Source organism: Gracilinanus agilis, chromosome 4, assembly GCF_016433145.1.
Source record: "Gracilinanus agilis isolate LMUSP501 chromosome 4, AgileGrace, whole genome shotgun sequence".
Classification (NCBI taxonomy): Eukaryota; Metazoa; Chordata; class Mammalia; order Didelphimorphia; family Didelphidae; genus Gracilinanus; species Gracilinanus agilis.
The window spans coordinates 243,845,168-243,873,127 of NC_058133.1; the positions used below are offsets into that span (position 1 = coordinate 243,845,168).

General features: G+C 37.3%; 1 protein-coding gene across 1 annotated transcript in view; it reads right to left on the reverse strand.

Annotated features, from left to right (window-relative positions):
- TBCD (tubulin folding cofactor D) overlaps positions 1 to 27,960 on the reverse strand; it is a 522,548-nt gene that overhangs the window by 92,180 nt on the left and 402,408 nt on the right. The window contains exons 25-26 of the mRNA XM_044675187.1: positions 25,002 to 25,078; positions 20,826 to 20,907 (exon numbers count right to left, since the gene is read on the reverse strand). Of these exons, the coding sequence (XP_044531122.1) occupies positions 20,826 to 20,907; positions 25,002 to 25,078 (159 nt within the window). The remainder of the gene's footprint in view (positions 1 to 20,825; positions 20,908 to 25,001; positions 25,079 to 27,960) is intronic.

Sequence of the window (27,960 nt, forward strand, 5' to 3'; positions counted from 1 at the left end):
ATGCTTCAGCTAAAGAAAAAAGAAAAAAAAGCAGCCAAGATCTTCAACTAAGCAAAAGCACAAATAGACCTAATTAAAAAACATAATCAGGGAAACTACATTTTGCTAAAAGGTAAAAATGCAAAACATATATGCAGCAAATGGATGTATTTAGAGCATAAACCCTCACAACCAAATGCAAAAAAGCAGAACTATTAAATGCAACCTGTAGTACAGAGAGAGGGGGTCAGAGCAGTTTTTGCAGGCTTTGGCTGAGTTCTGAAATCAGTTAGGAGTTTAGAAGCTTGAAGAAAAGTTTCAGTTGGACCTGGGACCTCATGAAGAGAGAACTAGGGCCAGCTGAGCTGCTTCTTCTCCTTTCTGAAGATTGAAAATTTAGCCTAGCTTTGGAGTATTTATTTGAGATTTGTTAATTTAGATAAACCTTTTGTATCTCCATACTCTACCTCATTTTCCCTACCTTCCTTCCCTTACCTAATGTCTGTGAGGAGTGAATAAGGAGAGTGAATCAGAGAGTAGTTTCAAATCTGTGAGGGTTTAGCTATACTCTGAGAGTACTTTATCTAGAGAGGTTAGGTAGTCATCATCACATTCCCTTATGATTTCAAGATCACCTTGAGAGTTGAGTCAGGGCAGGACCTAGCTCAAACCCCATCTCTGCTTCCCTTCCCCCACGTGAGGTTTCTTTAAACAACTGTTAGGGCTTCCTTTAATCCTGTTTATCTGACAATTTAACCTGAAAAAGACAATAAATCCCTTTTGTGTTTAAAACAGACCTGTTAGTTACTTTGTCAGTTAATTAGTAAGAAAGGGAAGAAGAGGAATAGAACCAACATACTCTGGGCTTGATGGGAAGCCAGGGAATCCAGGAAGGTGTAACTTCAAAACAAGCCCCTTCCTGGGAAATTAACTAAAGCCTGTAGTTAATTTCAATCAGTCTGTTTCCCTCAGTTTGTCTTTAGTCTAAGTCCTAATCTATAAGCCCTGCTGCTCTTTGTCTGTTTAAATTAATTCCTCCCCTCCCTGAAGATCTGTTACCTTCAGTGTTATACTCCCTGACTTTAGCCTCATATTATATCCTGAATTTCACCATTACATCCTACCTGCCACTCATTATCTACCTAGCAAGTCCCTGACAACCTCCCTTCCAAATCCCCTTTAACCAAACACCTTTCCCAAATCCTACCATAACAAACCTTTTCTGAATATAATGTAATAAAATTTTCATTCAATAAAGGGCCTCGGAAGCTGAGATAAAAAACTAAATAATTTATTCCTAAAGAATGAGTGGATCAAAAAACAACTCAGAGAAACAAGAGAACCCTGACCTAGACCTCCATGGCACTCTGCCTCTGAGGCTCCCCAACCCCACCCTGTTTTCCTGCTCTTTGGTCTCCCAGTTGGGGGCTACAGGGTTATGTCCCACAGCAGTCTCCTCCAGGCTGTGGCCAATGTACCACAACTGGTGCACAGCAGCCAGAGTGCACACTCCTGGGACAAACCTATGTGGGAATCAAAGCCCACCTCCATCCCACTTTTTCTGGTGCAGGGTTCCAGGTCACCCTCCTGGAGAAACCCTTTCATTTAAACCAGGTCATCTGTGCATGCACAGAGTTTCCTCCCCACCCCCCCCACCTTTTTTTCTCTCTCCCCAAATCTTCAGTATGCATGCAATCAGTATGATTGTCTCTCCAGCCCTGCCCCATAGTCCCACCCCTTAGTCCTGGAAGACCCTGCTTCCTGGCCAAAGAGCCCAAAGGCCATCACAGAGTCACCTAATGACTAACAGTAAAAATGCAGGCAACTTCAAATTAATTAATTAATTAAAATAAATTTAAGATAAATACCAATTAAACATAATTAAATAAACATCAAATTAAATTAAATAGAAGAAAAATTAATAAAATAAAACATCAAATGAAATAAAATAAATAAAATTAAATAATAACAATAACTAATCAAGTATATTTAGTTCTACCATTCAAAAAAAATACATAAAGTTAATTAATTCATTATACCAGTTCAGTAGTCCATCATTTCAAAACTTTTATTGCCTTACATTGATCTCTTATTTAACCCTAATACTAAAGTGTAGCTTTGTTGCCTTTTAAAATAAACTTAAAGCAAGTTGTGTCTCCATTTTTTATTAGAGTGTGTGAGTAAAGTTCTACCCTTCTTCCCTTCTGGGTAACACAGCTGGAGTGTGTCTGTGTGAGTCTAAGAGAGTCTGCATAAATTTGCATCACTGAAGCCACTAAGTGTGGGTCACAGGACAATGACCCAGACACTTGATCCCAGATATGATTCTGAACTTGAACCAGATGTGAAAGGAGGGGTTAAAAAGACTCGAACAAGGAAGTGTGGTTCTTCCCCACCCCCAGCCTATCTCTCCCTACCTCTCTCTCTACTTCCCTTCCCTCACCACACCACAGACATTATGCTTAGTCTCCACCCAAACAACAAGCCAAGCACCAGGAACTACAGATAAATCCAATACAGGCTTTTCCTCCCTAAGGCAGTGATGGAGAACCTATGGCACAAGTGCCAAAGATGACACAGAGAGCACTCTCTGTGGGCAAGTGGCTGCCCTCTCCATCACTACCCCTCTCAGAGTTTGTTACTAGAAAAGCTGAGGGACTTGGGCAGAGCTTCTCCCTTCCCCCCCTCCACCATGCCTGATAACATTTTTTCACATTCCCAACTCTTCTGCCCAGTAGCTCAATGGGAGCATACAAGGGGTAAGGTGGGCAGCTCACAGATGGCAGAGCTAGAGGTGAGCAGAGCGCTTGGGCCACTCCTCTTCCCCTCTCTACATTTGCTGAGGCCATTCCTCACTTCACCCACCCCTCCACCTGACAACCCAATGGGAATGATTTCTCCTACCTCTATGTGGGGTAGGGGCAGGGAGGGCATAGAACTGTGGGGGGTGGGGTAGGGGTCTGGCACTCCATCTCTAAAATGTTCACCATCACTGCCCTAAGTGATATTCCCACTTATGATAGAATGAGGAAATTTAGTAAATATTAGACATCATACACCTTTTTCTCCACAAGATATTGAGAGATTCATTGAGGAAATTCCCACCTTTAATGAGGAACCCATAGTGGTGATTAAAAAATTAGAAAACTATGTTTAGAACACATAACACAAGTTGGACAGATGTTGCAGAATTGTTTCATGCTTGGTTAACAGAATATGAGGAACATGATCCTTTCCATTGTGAACAGGTCCCAAAATGACAATGCAGCACACTGGCCCTCAGAAAATCCCCAATGGAATCCCAAGTTGCTGAAGATTATGCACATTTATGTGAGACTAGGAATGCTTTATTAAAGAGAATGAAAGCTTGCTCTGCAAGGCCAAGTAAATGGACTAAATTTGATTACATTAAACAAGAAAAGGATGAGATACCATCTCAGTTTTATGGCAGAATTGTTGAAGTAGGGTCTAGGCATCTGGGCCTGGACATCTCTAGAGATACAGACTCTAGAATCATAAGGAATCATTTTGTAAATACTGTTCCCAAGATATTAAGGAATATTTTCAGAACAATTGGCCAGACTGGCCTATTGTGAACATAGAACAATTAAAGAGGCCTGCAGTATATGTCTTTGAAAGTTGTGAAAGGCAAGAAAGAGAAAGCTTAGAAGGAATTGGAAAAAAGGGGGGGGGGGATGAACTGAAGAGAAAAGAGAGGGAAAAAGTTGAATTAGGGAAATGTGAAAAAGAAAGGGCTGAAAGGCAGGCAGAGATTGTAGCTCCTTTAAAAGAATCCATGAGGCAACCAATAACATGCTATTTTTGTGGGAAACAAGGTCATGTAGCTATGAATTGTAGAAAGAGAAACAGAAGCTGGAGAAATTAATAATAATAATAATAACAATAACAAAAACAATAATAATAATAATAATAAATCCTCCAACAGGACCAATGACTTTATAATGAGGTAAATTATAACTGAGACCATAACACCCATCAAGGAATTTGTAATCACTGTGGGGCACCACACAGAAATGGTTAGAATGACAAGAGGGATGGCCAGAGGGATGGCCTGAGGAATGGCCAAGGATATGGCCAAAGGAATCAAGATTTATAATGGTTCTCAGGAGGGAAAGGGACCTCAAGTTGTCTGGAGGTTAATTTTAAGCCGTTTCAGATCCCACTGTCTTGTTCCTAACTGTTTCAGTCTGTTTCCCTCCCCCTAAGTCTATGTAATGTCATCTTAAATATAGATCTACACCCAGAAGACAAGGTGTATATAAAGAATTTCTAGTTAACTTCTGCAACAGCTATCAAAATTGGAGAAAAGGACTCTTGGATCCATTGCTCACATGAAAACAGGTTCTTTCAACTGGCACTGAGTGACTATCCTGTCACATATATTGTATTTCCTGCTTGTTTGTTTATGAATTTGATTTTGCTTTAAATTTACATATAAACCTAATCTAAGATGTTCTGTTACACAACGTTAACTTCAGTTAGTATGTTTTGGTTATTAGCTATACGGTCTGTTACATTGTCCTTATTTGTACCATCTTCCTATGATTGGACTAGGGATAATGCCATTATAAAAGTTCATAGACAAGTTGGATAAACTCTTTTCCATGACAATGTCATTGGTCCCTATGGATGTTGAGTCTGTCAAAAGATCCACTGGAGCTCTGTCTTGTCATGGGAAACAATTTTAGTCCATAAGAATGAAATTTTATTACAACTTTCTCCACAGGAAGGTCACATGCTACTTAAACAGCCTTTTGTTCCTTTTGCCTTTGTTAACTGTCACATAGATGATGATGGATGGACCCCATCAAATTGGTTATAACCTATATCAGTGACCTTTGAGGAATTTAAGGAATTGAAAATCTCAGTTGATTTTAGTGGGTCTTCAGAAGTGGTTTTTAAATATCTAGGACCACCACGACCTCTGACTGATCAAATTCGCCTACCTTTTTGACTTGTGTGTGACGAAAAGCAAGGGTCCATTATATAATAGTAAATATATGAGTGACAAGGGAAAGTGTAGCCATACCGTTCCATTCCCTACCTCTACATTTATTTGTGCTAGAGTAAAGCTTAGAAATGCAATGGATGTGATATATAAAAACATGTCTTTCATGACTATTATGGTCTCATTCCAGTGGAGGAAGGATTTCCCAAGGGTTTTTCTTCTTTCTCTTCTTTTTACTTGAGTATATAGAATCAGTATTAAAGGTTTGATTTTGAAGGATAAGTTTACAATACCTGTTAAGCTGTAATACCATTGCATACACAAAAGCTTTAGACTATGGAAACCTGCCACTGATTGTTTGATTTTAGAAGAAGGGATTACTAAGGAGCCAATGCACAGTGCAAAGAAGCACAAGGTCAAGGAGACCAAAAATGGTAGTAGGATAGATAAGGATATATGCCAAGATAGAGGACTTGTTTTGGGATTTGAGGAAGTAGCTATTTGGCAAATCCAGAGGTTGAACTTCCCCGTGCCCGGTTTTAATAAGTGCCTTTGTTTGACTTTCATTTGGCTTCCCTTTTCCCTTTGATTGAAGAAAAAATCAGACCAAGGAATCATACTTCCATTTCACCTCAACCTGTTGTCCTCTTTTTACTTTTATAGTATAGCAATTTTCTATAGTCCTGGCTGTCAATGGGAAAGTGCAATACTGTTGCAATTGTCCTACAGGCTTGTAAGATATAAGCTACTTCAATTGGGCCTTGCTAGTGATTCAAAGAACTGTTATGATTTTATTTTTACTTGTAATTTTATACACATAGGATTTAGATACATTTTTTTATCTAGATTTTTTTTCTCTTCTGTTTGCTTTTTGGGTTTTGGGGGCTTGGGAGTTTTTTTGGGGGGAGAATTGACTTTATAACTCAGCCATGTATCCTGGGGCAATTCTAGTGTTGTCAACATGCTCCTGGTGGGGTCAGGGGGAGATTGTATAATTATCCTAAAATCCAAGGTTTAAGATCTTTTTAAGCAATTTTAGGAAAAGAAAATCGCCAACACCCTGAATCAAGAAAGTGTACCTTCTGGAGAAGATGCCATAAAGGATGCCTACAGAAATCACACACTACACCAAGAGATCTAGAGTGAACTTTGGATAATGAACTCAATTAAAGAGAACTGAACCTATCATTTATTCTGAATGTAAACTCTCATGCCAAAGGGGAATGCCCTCAATGAGTCTATCAATAATTTTTTTCTTCTTTCTTTCCCTCTTATCTCCAAATTGTTGTAATTCCTTCTATGTAAGGGGCAATATTTTATACACCTCTAGCAAGAGAATCTTTAAATGTATAGGCTCCATATGTGGAATGATTCAATGGGAAGACCTGACATGTAGATCTCCTAGAAAACCCAAGTGAGGAAATTTAACATGCTGGTCTCCCAAAGAATCAGAAGGGAAATTGTGCGAGGGAAGTTTACCCTCTCCCCCCTTTTTGGGGTTGCACAGGTGACATCTATCTGTGTACATAGACTACTTGGATGTTTGAGCCTGAACTTGACCCAGATGCAGAAGACAGAAAAAAAAAAGGAGCCAGGATGTTATAAAAAGGGTTAAACAGGAAGTTTTCACTCTCTCTATCTCTGGCATTCTACCAAATATAAGAAATTAAATTTAGGTTTTATGCTAAATATAAGAATTCTAAATTAATATTGTGGTCACCAATTTAAAAATATTACAGCTTAATTCAAAATGACTTTTAGCAGCTTTATTTACAAAGAGGTGAAATGGGTGAAAGTGGAAAAATGTAGATAAAGAAACAGAAAGTACTGCCTAGCTACCACCCTGAGTTTAATCCTAATGTCTCCAGATCGCAAATGCAAATTTGAAAGCGAATCTCAGTAGAATCCAAAATCCTAATTAGGAAGCCAAAATCCAAAGAGTCAGAAGATGCTGAAAAATCTCCCAAGAACCTGCAGTGCACACAAGGCTAAGACCTCCAAGAATACCACTAGAACTCAAGCTAAAGGGAGTATCCCACTGAAGCACCAATGAGCAGAAAGGGTCTCCCCACCAAAAGACTAAGGAAAGGTAAGAACCAAGGATAGAGTATCCTCCTCCAGTCCGGTTCACCAACAGAGAGAGAATCCTTGAATCCTTGAGCTGGCCTTTTTAAAGCAGTTTTCTCGACTCACTTCCTGTCGCTCCCTCACTTTACAGGAACCAATTGCAGTCTTTCAATTTGCTTAGTACTGCCTGGGGTGGGCTGCAGTGACCTTTGGAGGTGTGAGCTTACTTTAGTAAGTGACTTGCAAACTCTCTTACTTAGTATCAAGTAAGGTACTAAGTAGGGGTCCTTAAGTTTTTGATTGATTAACTTAAAAGTTGCTGATTGATAGAGAGTTTGATTCACTCTTCACACAAGGAACTTCTGTGCTGGGGGTGCTGCTGGAGGAGCCACATGTAAAGTTAGATTAGGGCTCCCTATTTCTATCTCTCTCATCTTTTACCTATCCAAGTAATTGTAATAAACTTTATTAAAATTTAAGGACCAGGGTCCTTATTTTATTAAAACAATTGCATTGCTGAGAGTAGTCAAGTTTTCACAGACAATCACCATCCAATATTGCTGTTATTCTGTACATTGTTCTCCTAATTCTACTTATTTCACTCTGCATCAGTTCACACAGATCTTCCTAGCTTTTTCTGAAATCATCCTGTTTATCATTCCTTGTGGCACAATAGTATTACTTTATTAGCATGTACCACAATTTGTTTAGCCATTCCTCAACTGACAAACATCCCCTCAATTTCTAATTCTTTGCCACCAGAGAAAGAGCATCTATAAATATTTTTGTAGGAGTGGGTCCTTTTCCCTTTTATATGATCTCTTTGGGATACAGACTGAGTAGTAGCATAGTTCCAAATTGCGCTCTAGAATGGTTAGGTCAGTTAGATCCACCAACACCATTTAGTGTCCCAATTTGGCCACATCCCCTCCAACATTTACCACTTTCCCTTACTGCCATATTAGTCAATCTGATAGATGTGAGGTGGTACCTCAGCATTTTTTAAATTTGCGTTTCTCTAATTAAGAGTGATTTAGAATATTTTTTTCAGATGATTATTGTCTTTTATTTCTTCATCTAAAAATTGCTTGTTCATATCCTTTGATCATTTGTCAATTGAAGAATGGTTTGTGTTCTTATAAATTTGATTTCATTTTTTATAAATTTGAGAAATTAGACCTTTATCAGGGACACCTGTTATAAAAAGTTTTTTCCCAGTTTGTTGTTTCCTTTCTAATCTTAGTTATTAGTTTTGCTTGTATAAAAACCTTTTAAATTAATATAATCAAAATTATTCATTTTATATCTTATAATACTCTTTTATCTCATTTAGTCATAGATTCTTCCCTTTTCCAAAGATCTGCCAGGTAAACTATTCTGTTACCCTATTTTAGTTATGGTATCATTCTTTATACCTATGTCATATATCCATTTCGACCTTATCTTGAGATAGAGTGTGAGATATTGGTCTATACCTAGCTTCTGCCATACTATTTTTGCATTTTCCCAAAAGTTTTTGTTAAAGAGTGAGTTCTTATTCCAAAAGTTGGGATCTTTGGGTTTATCAAACACGAGGTTGCTAAGGTCATTTATCCCTGCATATTGTGCATTTCATCTACTCCATTGATCTACCATTCTATTCCTTACTCAGTACTAGATTATTTTGATGATTGCTGATAGTTTGAAATTTGGTACTGCTATGCCTCCTTCCTAGACTTTGTTAGTAATATATAGAAATACTGATAATTTATGTGGATTTATTTTGTATCTTGCAACTTTACTAAAGCAAAAAAGATTTTCAAAAATCAAATAAGAGAGTTAAGTGTAAAGGGAACCCCCTCCCCCACAAATCACACACTGGGGTCGTCCTACCTATGTCCCCGGACTGCTAACTTTACTTCACGTGACTGGACATCACGTGAGAATGCTCCAAACATAGGTCATGGGTGAAGTGACCTAGGGACAATGACCTGGAAAGGATCAGGTTAGGATCTGGGGTAAAGGAGAAGAATAAAAGAGGGAATCCCAGGAAGTGGGATCTCTCTGTTCCCTTGGATATGGCATTGCAGGATGCTGGCTGAGAGCCATGAGGTGGAGAGCCACATGGTTGATTAGCTGTTTAGAATAGGCTTAAAATCAAAACAACTCTGAGGTATCACCTCACACCTAGCAGATTGGCTAAAATGATAGCAGGGGAGAGTAATGAATGCTGGAGGGGATGTGACAAAATTGGGACATTAATGTATTGCTGGTGGAGTTGTGAACTGATCCAACCATTCTGGCTGGCAATTTGGAACCAAGCTCAAAGGGCTATAAAAGAATGCCTGCCCTTTGATCCAGCCATACCATTGTTGGGTTTGTACCCCAAAGAGATCATAGATAAACAGACTTGTACGAAAATATTTATAGCTGCGCTTTTTGTGGTGGCAAAGAACTGGAAAATGAGGGTATGTCCTTCAATTGGGGAATGGCTGAACAAATTGTGGTATATGCTGGTGATGGAATACTATTGTGCTAAAAGGAATAATAAACTGGAGGAGTTCCAGGTGAACTGGAATGACCTCCAGGAACTGATGCAGAGTGAAAGGAGCAGAGCCAGAAGAACATTGTACAAAGAGACTGATATACTGTGGTAAAATTGAATGCAATGGACTTCTGTACCAGCAGCAATGCAATGACACAGGACAGTTCTGAAGGATTTATGGTAAAGAACGCTACCCACATTCAGAGGAAGAACTGCAGGAGAGAAAACATATAAGAAAAACAAATGCTTGAACACATGGGCTGAGAAGGACATGATTGGGGATGTGGACTCGAAATCACCACACCAATGCAACTAGCAACAATTTGGAAATGGGTCTTGAGCAATGACACATGATAAAACCAGGGGAAATGTGCGTTGGCCATGAGTGGGGGGAGTGCGGGGGGTGGGGGAGTGGGAGAGGGGGAAAGTGGGAGCATGAATCATGTAACCATGTTAAAAATGAATATTAATAAATGATTAAAAAATTAAAAAAAAAGAATAGGCTTAAGCATTCTTCTATTTGTCTGCCTTCTTTATGCAAGTAATATTAATAAACTCTATGGAAATTAAGGACCAGAGAGTGTTAATTTAACTTAGTTTTTACAGGTTTTAGCGACCAGAAGTCTGGAGTTTAAAATGTTCACTTCTCCTCTCTAAGTTTGTAGAGCAGTTTTAAATAGGCAAAAGAGCAGATTAGCCTCATGGCCACCACAATTGTTCTGATACTGTTGCCCCTTTTTGCCATTTTTTTTTGCCACTGTCGCCACTTTAGTTGCCATCCCTTCATTTGCCACTGCTGTTCCCACCCTTGCTCTAACCACTGCCCAGATTTTGGTAAGATTGCCCCCATGTGGCCCCAGCCTTAGCTTAGGTGAGGATGGAGTGTTGGAGAGAGTAGTGGGCTAGACCTCCCTGTTCCCGGCATCCAGGCACAGCCAGCAACAGTCTGGGCTGTCAGGGTTGCATTGACTCCTCATGCCTGCTCACAAGCCAGCTCTGGGCTGAGTGGCAACAGCCAGCCATTGCCTTGCTGCTGCCAGCCACAGGCCTTCCCTTTCCCTGGCAAGCCTCCACAAGTACCCAAGCCTTTTTACCAACTCCTTGCTCCTCACTGAGCGCAGCAAGGTCTTGTCCACTCTGCTTCCCTACTCCCAGGCTTGTGGTGGTGGAAGGTTCCCTGCCCAGCCTGGACTGTGGCCCTGACCTCAGGCAGGGTCTCTGTGCTAAGTGTGCCCAGAGCAAGGACTCCTTGCCCCAACCCATGCTACCCACCCCTGCCTGGCTTCCAAATCCTGCAACGACCCTAGCCCAGGCGGGGCTTCCAAACTTCAGGCTCTAAGGGTGGGGACTTAACAGCACAAGTCCACATGGGGGATCTCCCATGCCACCCCCACTGAACCCTGAACTCCAAGCAGGGGGTTTAAGCTCTGTGCTCCCAGATGTGGTTAAAGACACACAGCACTCAATACATGCAGGTGTAGTGTCACCTGCAGGTAAGAAGTAAAACCGCAAACAATTTAATTTAAAAAAAATTTTTAATAATAAAATTAAATATAATTGTATGCATCAAACCAAATAAATCAAAATAATAAAATTTAAATAAGAGAATTATAAATAAATGAAAATTAATAATACTGAATTAAATTCAAATGAATAAAATCAAATAAAACCAAATTAAGCCAAATTAATTCAATGCATTATTAATTAACTAAATATACTAGTTCAGTGATTCATTATCTGAAACATCATCATAATAATTTAAAACAACAACAATAATAATGGTTATTATTATTGTAAATATATATTTATTATTGATACTATTGCCTTGCAACAAAAAACGTTGATTTCTTATCTAGCCCTACTCTAGTTTAGTAGCTTTCTACAATAAAATTAAAGAAAGTTGCATCTCAAATTTGTTTTTTAAAATGTTTTGGGATCCTTTCATTGTTTGAATTGCCCATTCAGCAATAGTCAGAATAGCTCCTTACTGAGCCCTGACAATAATAGACTTCCACCACAGCTGCTAAATTCCTTACTGAGCTCTGGCAGTAATAGGCTTGTACCAGGTTACTTAACTCAAAAACAGCTTCTAGAGCTGAAGCCTCACTCAGATAGGGAAAGAAGGCCCAGGAATTTTCCTAAACAGACTAAGACAGAAAGGCTAGAAATTTTTTTTTCTTCTAAATACAGGGTCAAAAGACTAGGCACTATGAAAAATAAACAGAATAAAACCAGTAGTGCCCGAGGGTTCTCTAGTGCATAAGGTACTATGTAATTGAGGTGAATAAGGGTTCTCTAAGGAGGGATGGATGTCAAAAAAGAAGATGAAAAAACTTTGCAAAGATTGGTTCACTTGACTTTAAAGTTTTGAAAGAACTAAAACTGGCCATTGGCCATGAGAATTCTAAAGAGTATTCTTATTGGAGGCTGTAGGAATAACATCTTGAGAAGTCAACCAAACCCAGTAGCACCCAAAATAGCCTACTTAACTCTCAAAACCCTGACACACTTGCCTTCATTGTCCCCCAGCCATGAGGCTGTTCATTCTCTAGATCCAGGCCATTATGGCTTGACTCCTTCAGCTCCTCTTCTTAAACCCTTCATTAAATCTAATAAGAAAGACATCCTGCCTTCTTCCCAGCCTGCCCACAAGAAGGCTCCTTCTCTTGATCCAGGCCTGGATTTGACTCCTTCTTTCCCTCCCATTTCCATGCCCCTCTCACCTCCGAGCCCATCTTTGGTACCATCTCTCTACCCATCTTACCATCTAAGCCTACCCAGTCTCTGCTCTGCCATGCTCTTGCCCCACCTACCTTCTCTCTTGCCTTGCCCAGTTTTTCACTGCCCAAACCCACCCTTTCTTCCCCCTTGTTCAATTTCTCCCCCTTCCTTCCCTGCCCCCTCTCTTTCCCCTACTAGCTCAGTCCTCCTCCCTTCTCCCTTTCCTTAACTCTCTCCACTCCCATTTGCCTCCCCCTCCCTGCTCTCCTTCTCCCTACCCTCCTTTCCCTGACCAACCCCACTCATCCTACCTGGTCTCCTCCTCTCCTCCCTGCCCCCATCCCTACTCCCCTTCCCACCCCACCCTTGATCTGCCCCCCTTCGCCCTGCCTTCCCACCCACCAGCCTCTCCTTCCCTGCCCAATCACTTCTCCCTCTTCCCCCACCCACTCAGCCCCATCCCAAGCAACAAATCAGATTCCAGTAACCTCAGACAACTCAAATACAGGCCTGTTCCCTCTAAGAGATATCCCCACTTACGATAGATGAGGGACCTTAGTAAATATTAGACATCATACACCTTTTTCTCTACAAGACATTGAGAGACTCAAAGAAAAAATCCCTTCCTTTGAAAATTAACCCACTGATTACAGTGATACAAAAGCTTGAAAGCATTTATAGAATTTACAATCCAAACTGGGTAGATGTGTAGTACTTGCTCCATGCCCTGCTAATGGAAAGAGAAAGGAACAAGGTCCTTTCTCTTGAGAACCAGGCACAGAGAGAGAATGCAATTCACTGGCCCACTGAGGACTCTAACTGGGACCAGAATAAAGAAAATGATTACATACATCTTTGTCAGGCTAGAAATGCATTACTAAAAGCAATGAGAGCTTGTTCTGACAGGCCAGGTACTTGGACTAGATTCAAAGACTTGAAACAAGAGAAAAATGAGAAACCATCTCATTTCATGGATAGATTTGTCAAACTAGGATGTAGATAATTTGACCGAGATCTTTCTAGGGGAAAAGATGTAAGACACATAAGAACACATTTGTAAAAAACTGCTGCAGGATTCTTAGGAAATATTTTATGACTAAATGCCCTGACTGGTCCACTATGGACCTCAATAAATTAAAGAGAGTAACAATTTATGTCTTTGACTGCCATGAAAAGGAAGAGAAAGGAAGCTGAATTAGTGGAGAGATTAAAAAAGGATAAAAATTAATTAGAGGAGAAATTAAGGAAAGAAAAAGCCAAATTAAAGGAACAAGTAAAAGAAGCCATAAGACAGACAGAGGTCATAGGTCTTTTAACGGAACACAAGAGGCAACTAATGACTTGTTTGGGTTTTTTTTTTTCTGTTTTTTGTTTTTTGTTTTTTTTGTGGGAAGGAAGGCCATGTAGCTATGGATTATAGAAACAGGAACCAAGAAAATAGGAATATAAGAAGCTTAAGAAATAATAATAACAACAATAATAACAATAATAGAACCTGTAAAAGGATGAGGGATTGTAAGAGGGTAAATTATAACTCAGACCATAATGTATTTTGCCAAGGAATCTGTTATTCCAGAGAAATGGTCAGAATGACCAGAGGGACAGCCATAAGTGCAGCCAGAGGTGTGACCAAAGGAATCTAGATGAATGATGGTACTTGGGAGGGAAAGGGACCTGAAAGAGTCTCGAGGTGATTTTTAAGCCTTATCAGACCCTACTGTCTTAATGACATTACCTATTTCAGTTTATTTCCCTCCCCATAATGAAGAAGTCTATGTAACACAATTTTAAATAAAGATCTACACCCAAGAGAAAAGGTGTATATAATTTCCAGTGAATCACTCCAACAGCTATCAAAATTGGAGAAAGGGACTCTTGGATTCACTGCTAATGTGTTAAAACAGGTACCTTCTATTGATACTGAGTGACTATATCCTGTCACATATAATGCATTTGCTGCTTGTTGAAGATTTAATTTTGTTTTTAAGTTTACATATTAATCTAATCTAAAGTATTCCATTATACAATGTCACTTTCAGTTACTATGTTTTGGCTATTAGCTATGTGTTGTACTACTGTTTATAACATGCTTTTACATGGTGAAAAAATTATATACATTCACACTGTGGATTATGGCCAAGTTAGAAAGGAAACAGAGCTCACTTTTGAGTGAGAAACCTTTGTGTTGTGTCTCTATTTGGCTGACATTTTGTCACATGGAATGTGAATTATGAATTCCTGATTTTTTAATTTTTTATTATTTTTTAACCTTTGCAATAGGATATTTTATTTTTTTCTTTGTTCTTATTTTTGGTGCCTGGAAATAGTATGAATATTTTTTATTTTGAAGGATGAATTTACAATATCTATTAGCCCATGGAAACCTGCCATTGATTGCTAAGTGTCATGGGACTTTTACTAGTAATTATGTCTAATTTCAGAAGAAGGGATCACAAAAGAGCACTTTGCACAGTGCAAAGAAGCACAAGGTTGAGATCAACAATCCCTGTGGGATTGATAAGAATCTGTGCCAAGACAGAAGACTTGTTTTGAGGTTTGAGGAAGCAGCTATATTGACAAATTCCGATGTTGGACTTTCCCATGCCAGGTGTCTACAAGTACCTTAGTTTAGCTTTCATTTTTGGCTCCCCTAACCCTGAGATTGAAGGCAAAATCAGACCATAGAATCATACTTCCCTTTTACCTCAGAATCTAGAACCTTCTCTTTTGTAGTATGGCAATTTTCTATAGTCCTGGCTGCCGATGGGTAAGTGCAATTTTGTTGCAATTGTTCTGCTGGTTTATAGGACATTAGTCACTTTAATTGAGTCTTACTGGTGATTGAAGAAAATCTTATGGGTTTATTCTGTTTTTTTCTTGTAATTTTATACACATGAGATATATGTGTATGTATACATATATGTGTTATATATCATACATATAGTAACATATTATCCAGAATTTAATTTTTTCTCTTCCATTGGGTTTTTTGGGGGGCTTTTTTGCTTTTCTTTTGAGAACTGATTCATATACATCATAACTCAGCTATGTATCCTGGGGTGAGTCTAGTGTTGATCAACACCTTCCTAAGGGCAAATTGGATAACTATCCTAAAATTCAAGGTTTAAGACCTTTTAAAGAAATTTTAGGAAAAGAAAATCGTCAGCATCCTGAATCAAGAAAGCAGATCTTTTGGAGAAGGTGCCATAAGGATGCCTACAGAAACCACACACTACATCAAGTTATCCAGAATGAACTTTGGGACATAATGAACTGAACTGAAGGGGACTGAACATATCATTTATTCTGAATATAAACTCTTATGCCAAAGAGGAGTACCCCCAATTGGCTTTTTGTCAATGTTTATATTAAACATTTTTTGTTTTCTTTCTACTTTTTCTTTTCTTTCCCTCTTACCCCGAAATTGTTGTAATTCCCTCTTTGTAAAGTGCAATGTATTACATACCTCTAGTAAGAGAAGCTTTAGAGGTAATAGCTTCATATGTGGAATGATTCATTGGGGAGACCTGACATGTTAATCTCCTAGAAACCCTAAGGGAGGAGATTTTAACATGCTGGTCTCCCAAAGAATCAAAGAGGGGATTGTGTGAAGGGAACTCCCTCTCCCAGGAATCACATACTAGGGTCATCCTACCTGTATCCCTGAGCTGTGTGCACTATGTCATGTGAGAGCATGGGACAGTGACCTAGGCACACAACCCAAAATGGAAAGGTTAAGAGTCTGGGGATAAGAGAAATTTAAGAGGGGGTTCCAGGAATTGGTTCTCTCTACTCCCTTGAACGTAGCAATGAAAGGACAGTGACTGGAACAGAAAGCCATAAGGTGGAGAGACATGTGGCGAGAATAGCTCTATATCTATCTGGCCTCTTTTATTCAAGTAAATATTAATAAACTCTGTGGAAACTAAGAACCAGAGTGTTTATTTAATTTAGCTTTTATAGGTAGAAGAAAAATATGGAAAATAAATGAGAGCAATACAGGAAAATCATGAAAAGAGTCACCAGGTTGTTAAAGGAGGTACAAAAAAATTGAAGAAATTAATATTCTTAAAAAACAGAATAGGCCAAGTAGTAAAAGAGGCATCAAAATCCAATGAAGAGAAGAACTTCTTAAAAAAAATAGAATTGACCAAATGGAAAAAGATCTAAAAAAATGGTCTAAAGATATGAACTTCTTAAAAGGCAGAATTGGCCACATGGAAAAAGAGGTTCAAAATTCTTTGAGGAAAAGAATTCTTTAAAAAGTTGAATTGTCAAATGAAAAAGGAGGTACAAAGCCTCATACAAGGAAATCATGCCTATAGAGGCAGCTGGGTAGCTCAGTGGATTGAGAGCCAGGCCTAGAGACAGGAGGTCCTAGGTTCAAATCTGGCCTCAGATACTTCCCAGCTGTGTGACCCTGGGCAAGTCACTTGACTCCCATTGCCTACCCTTACCACTCATCTGCCTTGGAGCCAATATTGGTTCCAAGATGGAAGGGTTTAAAAAAAAAAAAAGAAAGAAAATTATGCCCTAAAAATTAGAATTGGAAAAGTGGAACATAATGACTCCACGAGACAGCAAGAAACAATCAAAGTCAAAAGAATGAAAAAAATAGAAGAAAATACAAAAATATTTTATTAATAAAACAACTGACTTGCAAAATAAATCCAGGAGAGATAATCTAAAAATTATTGGACTACTTGGAAGCCATGATCAGAAAAAGAGCTTAGACAACATCTTTCAAGAAATTATCAAAGAAAATTACCCTGATATTCTAGAACCAGAGGATAAAATAGAAATTCAAAGACTCTGCCAATAACCGCTTGAAAAAGATACCAAAAGGATAACTCCCATGACTATTATAACCAAATTTCAAAACTCCCATATCAAGAAGAAAATATTGTAAGCAGCCTAAAAGAAACAATTCGCAATCATAATAACAAAAGATTAAAGAATCGAAGGTCCTGGGATATGCTATTCCAAAGGGCCAAGGAGCTAGAACTTAACCAAGAATCACTTACCCAGCAAAACTGGACATAATCCTTCAAGGGAAAAAATATGTATTCAGTGAAATAGGCCATTCAAACATTCCTGATGAAAAGATCAGAGCTGAATAGAAAATTTCACTGTCAAATATGAGACTCAATAGAATCATTAAAAGGTAAATAGGAAAGAGAAATCAAAATTATTTACATACTTATGTGGGAAAATGATTCTTGCAACTCCTAAGAATTTTATCATTATTAGGGCAGTTGGAAGTAGTAGTATACATAGAGAGCAAGGATATGATTTGAATATGATGTGATGCAACTCCTAAGAATTTTATCATTATTAGGGCAATTAGAAGTAATAGTTTACATAGAGAGCAAGGGTGTGAATTGAATATGATCTCTAAAAGATTAAAACTAAGGTATGAGAAAGAGGAATACACTGGGAGAAAGGGGAAGGAAAAAATAAAATGGGGTAAATTATCTAACATAAAAGAGGTACGAAAGTTTTTACAGTGAAGAAGAAGATGGGGAAGGAAGGAAGGAAGGAAGGGAGGGAGGGAGAGAGGGAGGGAGGGAGGGAGGGAGAAAAAGAATGAAACAAAGAAATAAAAATAGAAAAGACAGGCCAATTGAGGGATATACTGGTCAGAAACTAAATAGGGGGAAATAATATGGAGAGTAATAGACAGTAATCATAATAGTAAAAAAAAATTTACAAGTCTATTAAATGCCTCATTTCTCAAATACAAGTCATTCCCCAGTTGATAAATGGTCAAAGAATATGAATAGGCAGTTCTCCAATTAATTAAAGCTCTTTATAGTCATGCCAAAAAAAAATTCTAAATCTCTATTAATTAGCAAAATGAAAATTAAAACAACTCTGTGTTACCATCCCACACCTATCAGATTGGCTATAATGACAGAAAATAAAATTTAGAGAGGACATGGGAAAAACTGAGACACTATTGCACTGTTGGGAGAGTTGTGAACTGATTTGACCATTCTGGGAAGCGTGGTACAAAAGACATATTTCAATGTCCAGGAAGAGGTGGTGTACCAGGGTGACAGGTACCTATTTGGAGAAGCACAAGAACCACAGGAGCACTGCAACAGGGACATTTATGAACTGGCTGTTTTATCCCCTAATACTAGATTCTAAGACAGACCCTTGGGGTACTGAAAAGAGTAAAGGGAAAGGGGAATGTAGTTACTAGTTAGAAAGCATAGGGTGATGTACTAAGAAAATAGGAAGTTCTGAAGTCAGTGGCAGCAGATGTATGCCTCAGAATCCCAGCTTACAGTGGGGTCTCATTTACATCATATAACCTAGTCTGTAAAGTCTGTCAAATCTTCCCCAATATAAGGGAGGCTAAGCTCCTGAAGGAGGTACATAATACTTTTTAATTGTTTATCCTGGGGTTTTTTTCAAGCCTTGACACCTAGTCATTCAGTTTTATGTTTTTTTTCTATATTCATCACAGCAAAGCAGTGTTTTGTATATGGTAAGTTCTTGAGAAAAGTCAATTGATGTGCATTATTTGCATAACAATTTTGTATATTTTTTTATCATTCTCACACACGTTTATACCAAAGAAATGGCCAGACATGGTGTTCCAATTAAATGACAAAAGCTACTCAATTTCAAGTCCTTTTCCAACATCTCCCCAATTCCATCACCAAAATCTACCAACTTTATACCAATTCTATGAACAAATCACCCTAAACACTTTTAAACCATAAATTTAGGAAGCATAAAAACATGATAATGATATAGATTTAGAAAAGTCACTGACATAATCACCAATTCCTCTTGCTATTGGTCTTGAAAAGGCTACTTGTTACTCCAAATCATATGAACCCAGAGAAACTCTTCTACCCACAAAGAGCACAATGTTGTACTCTCAGTAAAGCAGAAGAAGCAAGGTAATGCAGTGGAAAAGACACTGGACTTGGAGTTAGAATGATCACGTTAGAGTCCTAAGTCTGATACTATTAATTCTACAAGTCACAACCTCTCTGATTTCCTGATTTGTTTCCCCATTTGAAAAATCAGAATAATAATGCTTACACTACCTATCTCACAGGCAAGGTAGTTATAAAGGTAGGTAAGTCCTTTTCCATCTCTGGCCTTCATTTTCCCACAGGGGTAAAACAAAAAGATGGAATTAGATTATTTTTAAGTTGTATGTATCTCAAGATGTATGATTCTATAATGAAGTTGTCTATGAGGAATGTGTTTCATAAGCTGAAAAGTACTGCATCTATGTGACATTGTTATTGCAAAAATGTACACACTTAAAAAAAATTTAAGCTAAAAATTGCCCCTACACCTTCCCTTTGAATTTGGTACCACAGGACCTTCTATTGGAAAATGTTACTTCTTGGACATATGCAATATTATATTCCTCATGCATTGTCTTTAGTAAAAAATAAATAATATGGGGCAGCTGGGTAGCTCAGTGGATTGAGAGCCAGGCCTAGAGACGGGAGGTCCTAGGTTCAAATCTGGCCTCAGACACTTCCCAGCTGTGTGACCTTGGGCAAGTCACTTGACCCCCATTGCCTACCCTTACCACTCTTCCACCAAGGAACTAATACACAGAAGTTAAGGGTTTAAAAATATAAAAAATAAATAAAATTAAAAAATAAATAATATTCACTTAAAAATACCTGTGTTTTAAATTATGTCAAATTCAAAAGTGTAATTCTAAAAGGAGTAATTTGATTTCCTAGTTATTTATTCATAATGATTGACATTATTAATAAATAAGTAATTGCCTTAGGGTGTATATAAATGGAACTTCATTCAAGAGCAGACACCAAAAGCTTCTTGACCTTTGGGGAGGGGGGGATATGAACCCTTTGCAATTCTGCAACCTTTCAAAGAATGTTCTTAAATATATAAGATTACAAAATAAACCGATTGTACTCATAATAATAATAATAATATCTAACATTCACAGCATTTACCAAGTGCTGGATAATATACTATGTGTTTTATAATTTTTAAGGCAGTAGATCCACACAATAACTCTGGGTGAGAGGTGCTTTATTATCGCCACTTTACAAATGAGGAAACTGAGGCAAAGAGAGGTTAAGTGACTTGCCCATGGCAATACAACTAGTAAATTTATGAGGCCAAATTTGAACCCAGGTTTTCCTGATTCCAGGCCTGGCACTCTATCCTTTGTACCATTTAGCATTAAATAAAGATGTCATCTAATTCCCATTCTGCTTCAAAGACTCCCTAAAGTCTATCTGAAGACCCCTTGCTCAATGGACCTCAGATTAAGAACCCCTGCTATTAAGGGTATTATTCTATTTCTTGCATCCCTCCAGGGCAATATTTTGCATAGAACAAAAAATTTGCGTATATTAATTATTACATAAGTATATTTTCCAGTGATTAAGAAAACCTTAAAATTATATACAACTAGGTTGGGCTTATAATTACACTAATCCATAGTGGCAGTACTTAAAGGCCCCCTTTTCCATTCTCTATCAGTATATACAACAGGGATAATTAATGGTATTAATTTAAAAAAAGAGACAAGACATATGAATCACTTACCCTGTATAACAGGATCAACTTCTCCTTGTTGATTCAGATAGTATTCATTGCACAATGCTGCAAGGGCTGAGACAGCAGCTTCCTAAAATAAAGCCAAACCTAGAAGGTTATAAAAAGCTTCTAATTCAATAAAACAATTTGAAGAGACTACTGAAGAATTACTTGTGCTTTAATGACAGTGATTCAAAGATGATATCCCTTTCTAAGACATAAATATATTATTTTTTGTTTGCTTCAAACTCATACTCATAAAAGTTTCAAACTTCAAACTCATAAAAGATTCTCTTAGGAGTTAACCAGTTCAAAACAGAGTTAGCAAATTGTTTCTCTATCAGAGACAATGTTCTCAAAAGACTAAAGGTTTTATAAACAATAGATTTCCCTTTCTATCCATGGAATAAAATAGAGGAAAAGATACCATCATCACGAACAAAAATTAACTCCAAATTAGCTCATTTTTATCAATGAATTTCACCAGAAAAGACATTCAAATGGAAAGGTCACAACTCAGTTTTAGTAATGCCAAATAGTATGGCAAAATTTATGTCTAAACTATGAAAAGTTCTGAGAAAATAAAGTAAAAATACTGTAAATGGAGAGAAATGTCTTGAAGGGGGGAGCAGTTTTTAAAGAAAAATTCTGCATAAATTACAGATTTATAACCAGAAGAAGTTACAAAGGTCATTTAGTCTGACTCACTTTAATTTTTGAAAATTTATTTTTTGATTAACATGTTTCTTTTCTTTTCCCAATCCCCTCATACCAACTAAGAAAGGAAAAAAAAGTTGTGTAACCCAGATTTCCAGTAAATCCTGGAGTATCTGCATAAGACTCTGCTAAATGGTGGAAAGAATGATGATTCAGTGAAGGGTTGAGTTTATGCAATCACTTTTGAAAGAAAAAATATTCTTTATTTTCCTTAGAAAGAGATACATAAGATTCTAGACTACCTTCAGGAAGAGATCCACAGAGAGGAAGAAAGAGTTTGGGAAGATAAGACAAGTAGAGGAAATCTGGTTCCTCATTTTCTAGATTTACACCTTATGTGCTCAGAGACTTGGGTAAATTTTCCTTTTGATGAGAAATCTATCAGTGCCTCCCTATAATTTATGCTTAGACAATCCATGTGGATACACATATCTTAAGTGAGCAACACACATTATGTTTGTAATAAATATGCATTTTGAAGCAAAAGAAATTTTCACATTATCCATGTTCAAAAATGTATGATTTGTTTTAAAAACTTGAATCCATCAGTCACTGACTCTAAGAAGGTGAGTAGCACAGAACATCACTGGTCCCCTACTATCCTGCCAAACCACTTTAAAATGATTCATTTCATAAATGAGAAAAGTGAAGTCCCAAAAGGCAAAGTGTGTTGGCTAATAGCTCAGTGAAAAGCTAGGATGTGAAGGTAGGTTCTATGACCATAAAAAGTCATTGTTCATTTTACTGAAGCACATGTACAAAGACTAGCTCCATTCAATATGCCAATCTCAAGAAGTAAATGATAATCAGTTGAATTCAATAAATTAAAATACCTACTGTGTGCAAATCACTCGTTAGGTGGAGGAAACACAAAGACATTTTTTGGATGAATATATGTACACTATACAGATGAGTAAATACAAACTAGTTTCAAGAGGAAGAGAACACTAACTGGATGAATAACAGAAGACCTTGTGTAGAAGAAGATAGCAATGGAGCTAAGCATTCTATGTGGTTAAGGTAAGGAGAAAATATATTCCTGACAAGGGAGAACACCTGTGCAAAAGTACAGGGATAGAAAATAGAATGCTGCATACATTAAACAATTAGGGGTCAGTCTGACTAGAAACAACTATGAGTGAAGTCAAGCTAACAAGAATTTAAGTGTCTACGTGCTCTTTGTGGTGGCATAAAACTGGAAAATGAGGGGGTGTCCATCGATTGGGGAATGGCTGAACAAATTGTGGTATCTGATGGTGATGGAATACTATTGAAACTGGAGGAATTCCATGTGAACTGGAATGACCTCCAGGAATTAATGCAGAGTGAAATGATTAGAACCAGGAGAACATTGTACACAGAAACTGAAACACTGTTACAAATATGAATAATATGGAAATAGGTTTTGAACGAGAATACATGTATAACTATTATGGGGAAAACCAGGGGAGTTGACTTAAATATTAAATGTGGGTCCAGAAGGGTGTGAGGGAGATAGGAATGACAAAAGGAGGGACCAAACAAGGTAGGGAGACTGAATTTAACTGCTAAGGAAATGTCTGTTAACAGAAGTGGCAGTTAGGCCCTAACTGTCAGCCTGCAGCATCTAGACAAGGGGCCTATGGAAACTAGCAAGCAAATGGCAAGAGTTTATAACAATTTTAATTAAGGGTTAATTAAACTATGGTAAAGGATGGGAATAGGGGTTTCTACACTTTCAGACTAAGGGCAAAGCACAAGGTCAGGGGAGGGACTTATCTACACTCAACTGAGACCTAAGCAAGACAGAGCCCAGAGAATAGAAGGACTGAAGTGGGTATCCTCACAGCAGAGTCCAGACTCACTCCAGTGATGTTGCAGCTCTTCCAGGACCACTAGCTGTACCCTTTCAGGTGGGTAGATTCTGGGAGCTAATACAGCCCAAGTTAACCTGCAACTCAGGTTGGGATTAATAGTCTCTACCAAAATCTCCCACAAGTAATGTCAGTCTCCCTTCAGGATTTCTGGTAATCTGAGGTCTCCTAGGGTCAGTTGCAACTTGTCCCAACCACCATGGAGTCCGTCCCAGAGAGAGAGAGAGCCACACTTCCTGCTTCCCCATTCCATTTGGAATTCTCAAGCCCTTCCAGTTATGTCTCCTAAATAATAACTAAATAATCCTCCTCACAACATAACCCAGTGGAAATACTAGTCAGCTCAGGGAACAGGGAGGGAAGAGGGGTGGGAAAAATTATGAATCATGTGACCATGGAAAAATATTATAAATAAATAAATATATTTTTTTAAAAAAAGAATTTAAGTGTCTAGTCACTGGTTTGTAACATAATACAAAAAGTCATTGATTTTATTGAAATAGAATTTGAAAAAATATTTATGAAATACAAAGGAACACGTAGCATTAAAAAAAACAAGGTGATGAGAAGAAACAGGCAGGATAGAAATAGTGGGTTTTGAAAAAGTCTAAAGTAACTCAAAGACCAAGTCTTATTCATTTTTAAAGAGTTAAAAGTCTTATTTCATTAATAAATCTAAGCTGATGGTAAAAATGGTAAGCAAGGGCCCCTTTGAGGAGCAAAGATGGTAGCATCTCATAATTCCAAAACCTAAGGATAACATAATACAAAATATTTATTCTGGGTAGAAGTGAAAGGGTAGGAAAAAGAATAACTTTATTGAATTCTGGTAGACAGCTTAAATTAAATAAGTATCAGCCAAGCTACTTCTAATATGTTCTACAGTTGGTATAGATATACTTTAAAGACCCTTATGACTTGATCTACACATAAATGTGCAAGTACCATGCTAGAAAACTATAAAAGTAATCTGTATTTGCCAAGAAAAAAGAATCCAATAAAATATGAAAAACAAAATATTTTATATGAGATCAAAAAAGTAAGAATACAAGTATTGCCACTGATAGTAATACCAAGATACTACCCATTGAAGTATATATAACCACGTTATAACTATATAAAACAAAAAATTATTAAAACAAATATAATCATTATGATTAATAAGAAAATTATAAGAGGAAAGTAAGAATAGATAGATAAATGCCGGGTCTTAAAATCAAGATAAATTTAATTCAAGCTTTGTCAGTTTGTATGATATTGGGCAAGTCATTTAACCTCCCTAGCTACTTTCTGCCATGGAATATGATAAGTTTACAAATATTATCTCACTTATCTCCACAACGATTTATCAAAATAGGTACTATTACAACAGAAAAAACTAAGGCAGATGTATAAAGGATGTCTCTTGTATCATTCAGTTAAGAAGTATCTGAGGCTGGAGTTAAACTCAGGTTTTCCTGACTCCAGGCCACTTCATGGATAGTGCTCTATCTAAAGGTGTCAGATAGCTGCCTCTATAAACACTTAGTACTTTAATATGACAAGAGAGAAAAAAAACACAAAAATTGTTACTAGATCTTTTTAAGAGTCCACAGGTATGAAAAGAGAACTGTACCTTGACGTGCTGTCTTGAAGTACTTGAGATGAGATGGAGGCTTTTTAAACTGTCATCTATTAACCATTGCCAGCTACCTGTTAAAAAAAGAAAAATTTATTTTACCTAATGAAGTAGCAAAGGCAATACCTGCTGTTGGAAAAAAAAAGTAAAGAAAAGAGGGAAAGGAGGGAGGAAGGAATGAAGGGAAAATCCCCCTAACAAATATGCATAATTAAACAAAGTATATTTCCATCTCTATTTCCCCATTGGCCAAGTCCAAAAGGATATCTCATTCTGCATTTTAAATCCATCGTCAGTCTAAAAGGAGGTATACAGTATGTTCTCTGGAATCCTGGTTGGGTAATACATGCATCTGACTTATTATTATTGTTGTTATTTGCATATATATGTGTATAAATATATGATATATATAATATATATGTATATATCCTTTGTATAAATGTGGTCTGCTCACTTTACAGTAGGTCATACAAGTCTTCCCACTTTTCTGTTAAACTGTATTTTTTTTTCATTTTGTACAACACAGAAATCTTCCATTCCAATCTCATATTCTTATGCTAAAATCTGTTCGGCCATTCCCAAATGATGAGTACTTTCTTAGCTTCCAATTCTTTTCTCTAACAAAAAGAGTTGCTATAAGGGGCCACTAGGTGGCTCAGTGAGTTAGATAGCAAGGTTTAGAGACTGGAGGTGACAAGTTTAAATCTGACCTCAGATATTTCCTGTGTGACCCTGGGCATGTCATTTAAGCTCTGTTGCCTAGTCTTTACCATTTTGGGACCAATACACAGTATTGATTTTAAGACTGAAGGCAAGGTTTTTTTTTTTTTTAATTCAAAGACATTTTATTTTCCCAATTACATGTAATAATAATTTTCAACATACATTTTCCAAAATTATAAGATTCAAACTGCTTCTCTCTCTCCCTTCCCGTCCCCTTCTCAGAGATAGTAAGGAATTTGATCTGGATCATACATGTATCAGGCAAAACACACTTCCATATTTATCACTGTTGTAAGAGCACACCCATACAAAACCAAATCCCAAAATAAAACCTTAAATATACTGATATGAAAGATAGAATGCTCCAGTCCGCATCCATTCATCTCCAACAGTTCTTCCTCTGTGATAGACAGCATTCCCCATTAAAAGTCCTTCAGAATTATCCCATTGATGAAGTAGCCAAGTTTTCACAGTTGCTATTACTATATACAATGTTCTCCTGGTTCTGCTTCTTTCACTCTGTATCAGTTCATGTGGATCTTCCCAGATTTTTCTGAAATCAAGCTGCTTATCATTTCTTATATTATAACACTATTTTATCACCAACATATACCAAAATTTGTTCAGTCATTCCTCAGTTGATGGACATTCCCACAATTTCCAAATCTTTGCCACTCCAAAAAGAGTGGCTATAAATATTTTTGTACAAATAGGTCCTTTCACCTTTTTTATGATCTCTTTGAGATACAGACTCAGTTGTGGTATTATAGGATCAAAGGACATATTCAATTTTATGGACCTTAGGGGTTTTGGAAGCAAATTTCTCTCTCTCCAGAGTTGCCTTTTTTTTTTTTTTTTTTTTTTTTTAAACGTCATCTCTCAGTAGCCTGGAGGTCAAATACCACTGAATAAATTCAGGTATAGACAAGACCTCAGAGAGAGGAAGTTAAGGAACCAACAAGATAGGAAACTGATTGCACAGGCACTGGCCCCCTGGGAAGCCCATGCAAATTAAGAAACTATGATTGGTTCCTGAGATATGATATCTGAGAGTTAGTGGGTGGAGAAAAGAGCTTATAAGGGGAGACCCCGCAGGAAATTGAGGTCTTTGATGTGCCCATGGAAGAGCAGAGTGGACCCTTGTTGGGTTGTAGCTACAGGCCCATTATGGCGGCCAATAGATAAGAAAAGCTAAGTATCTCTCTACCTCTCTCCTACTTTTCTCTCTCTTTACTACTATTACTATTTTGATTTAATAAAGTTATTAAGGTAAATGGCCTCATGGCTTTAAATATTACAGGGTATAATTCCAAATTACCCTCCAGAATGGTTAGATCAGTTCAAAACTCCACCAATAATACACCAGTGTTGCAATTTTGCCACATCCCCTTCAACATTTATCACTTTCTTTTACTGTCATATTGGCCAAGTGTTGAAGTGGTAGCTCAGCATTATTTTAATTTGCATTACTCTAACCAAAAGTGATTTAGAACATTTTTTTCAGATGATTATTAATAGCTTTGATTTCTTCATTCGAAAATTGCTTGTTTATATCCTTTCACCATTGTCATTGGGGAATGGCTTTGTATTCTTATAAATTTGACTTGATTCCCCATAGACTTGAGAAATTAGGCCTTTATCAGAGAAATTTGTTATAAAAAATTTCTCCCAGTTTGTTGTTCTCCTTCTAATCCTGGTTATATTGGTTTTATTTGTACAAAAACTTTTTAATGTAATCAAAATTATTCATTTTATATCTTATCGTGCTCTTTCTTTTGTTTAGTCAAAAATTTTCCCTTTCTCCATAGATTTGCAAAGTAAACTATTTTATGTTCCCCTAGTTTACTTACTCTTACTCTTTATATCTAAATTATATATCCATTTTGACCTTACCTTGAGATATTGGTCTATCTAGTTTCCACCATACTCTTTTCCAATTTTCCCAACAGTTTTTATTAAACAATGAGTTCTTATCTCAAAAGCTGGGATCTTTGGGTTTATCAAACACTAGTTTGGTAAGATAATTTACCCCTGTATATTATATATCTCATTTATTCCATTGATCTACCATTCTATTTATTAGCTAATATCAGACTGTCTTGATTTTTGCTTTATAGTATAGTTTGGGATCTGATACTGCTAAGGTAAGGGGTTTTTTTCATTTTTAAATTGGTGCCATAAATATTTTTGTATAGATAAATCTTTTTTCCTTTCTTTTTTATTTCTCTGGAGT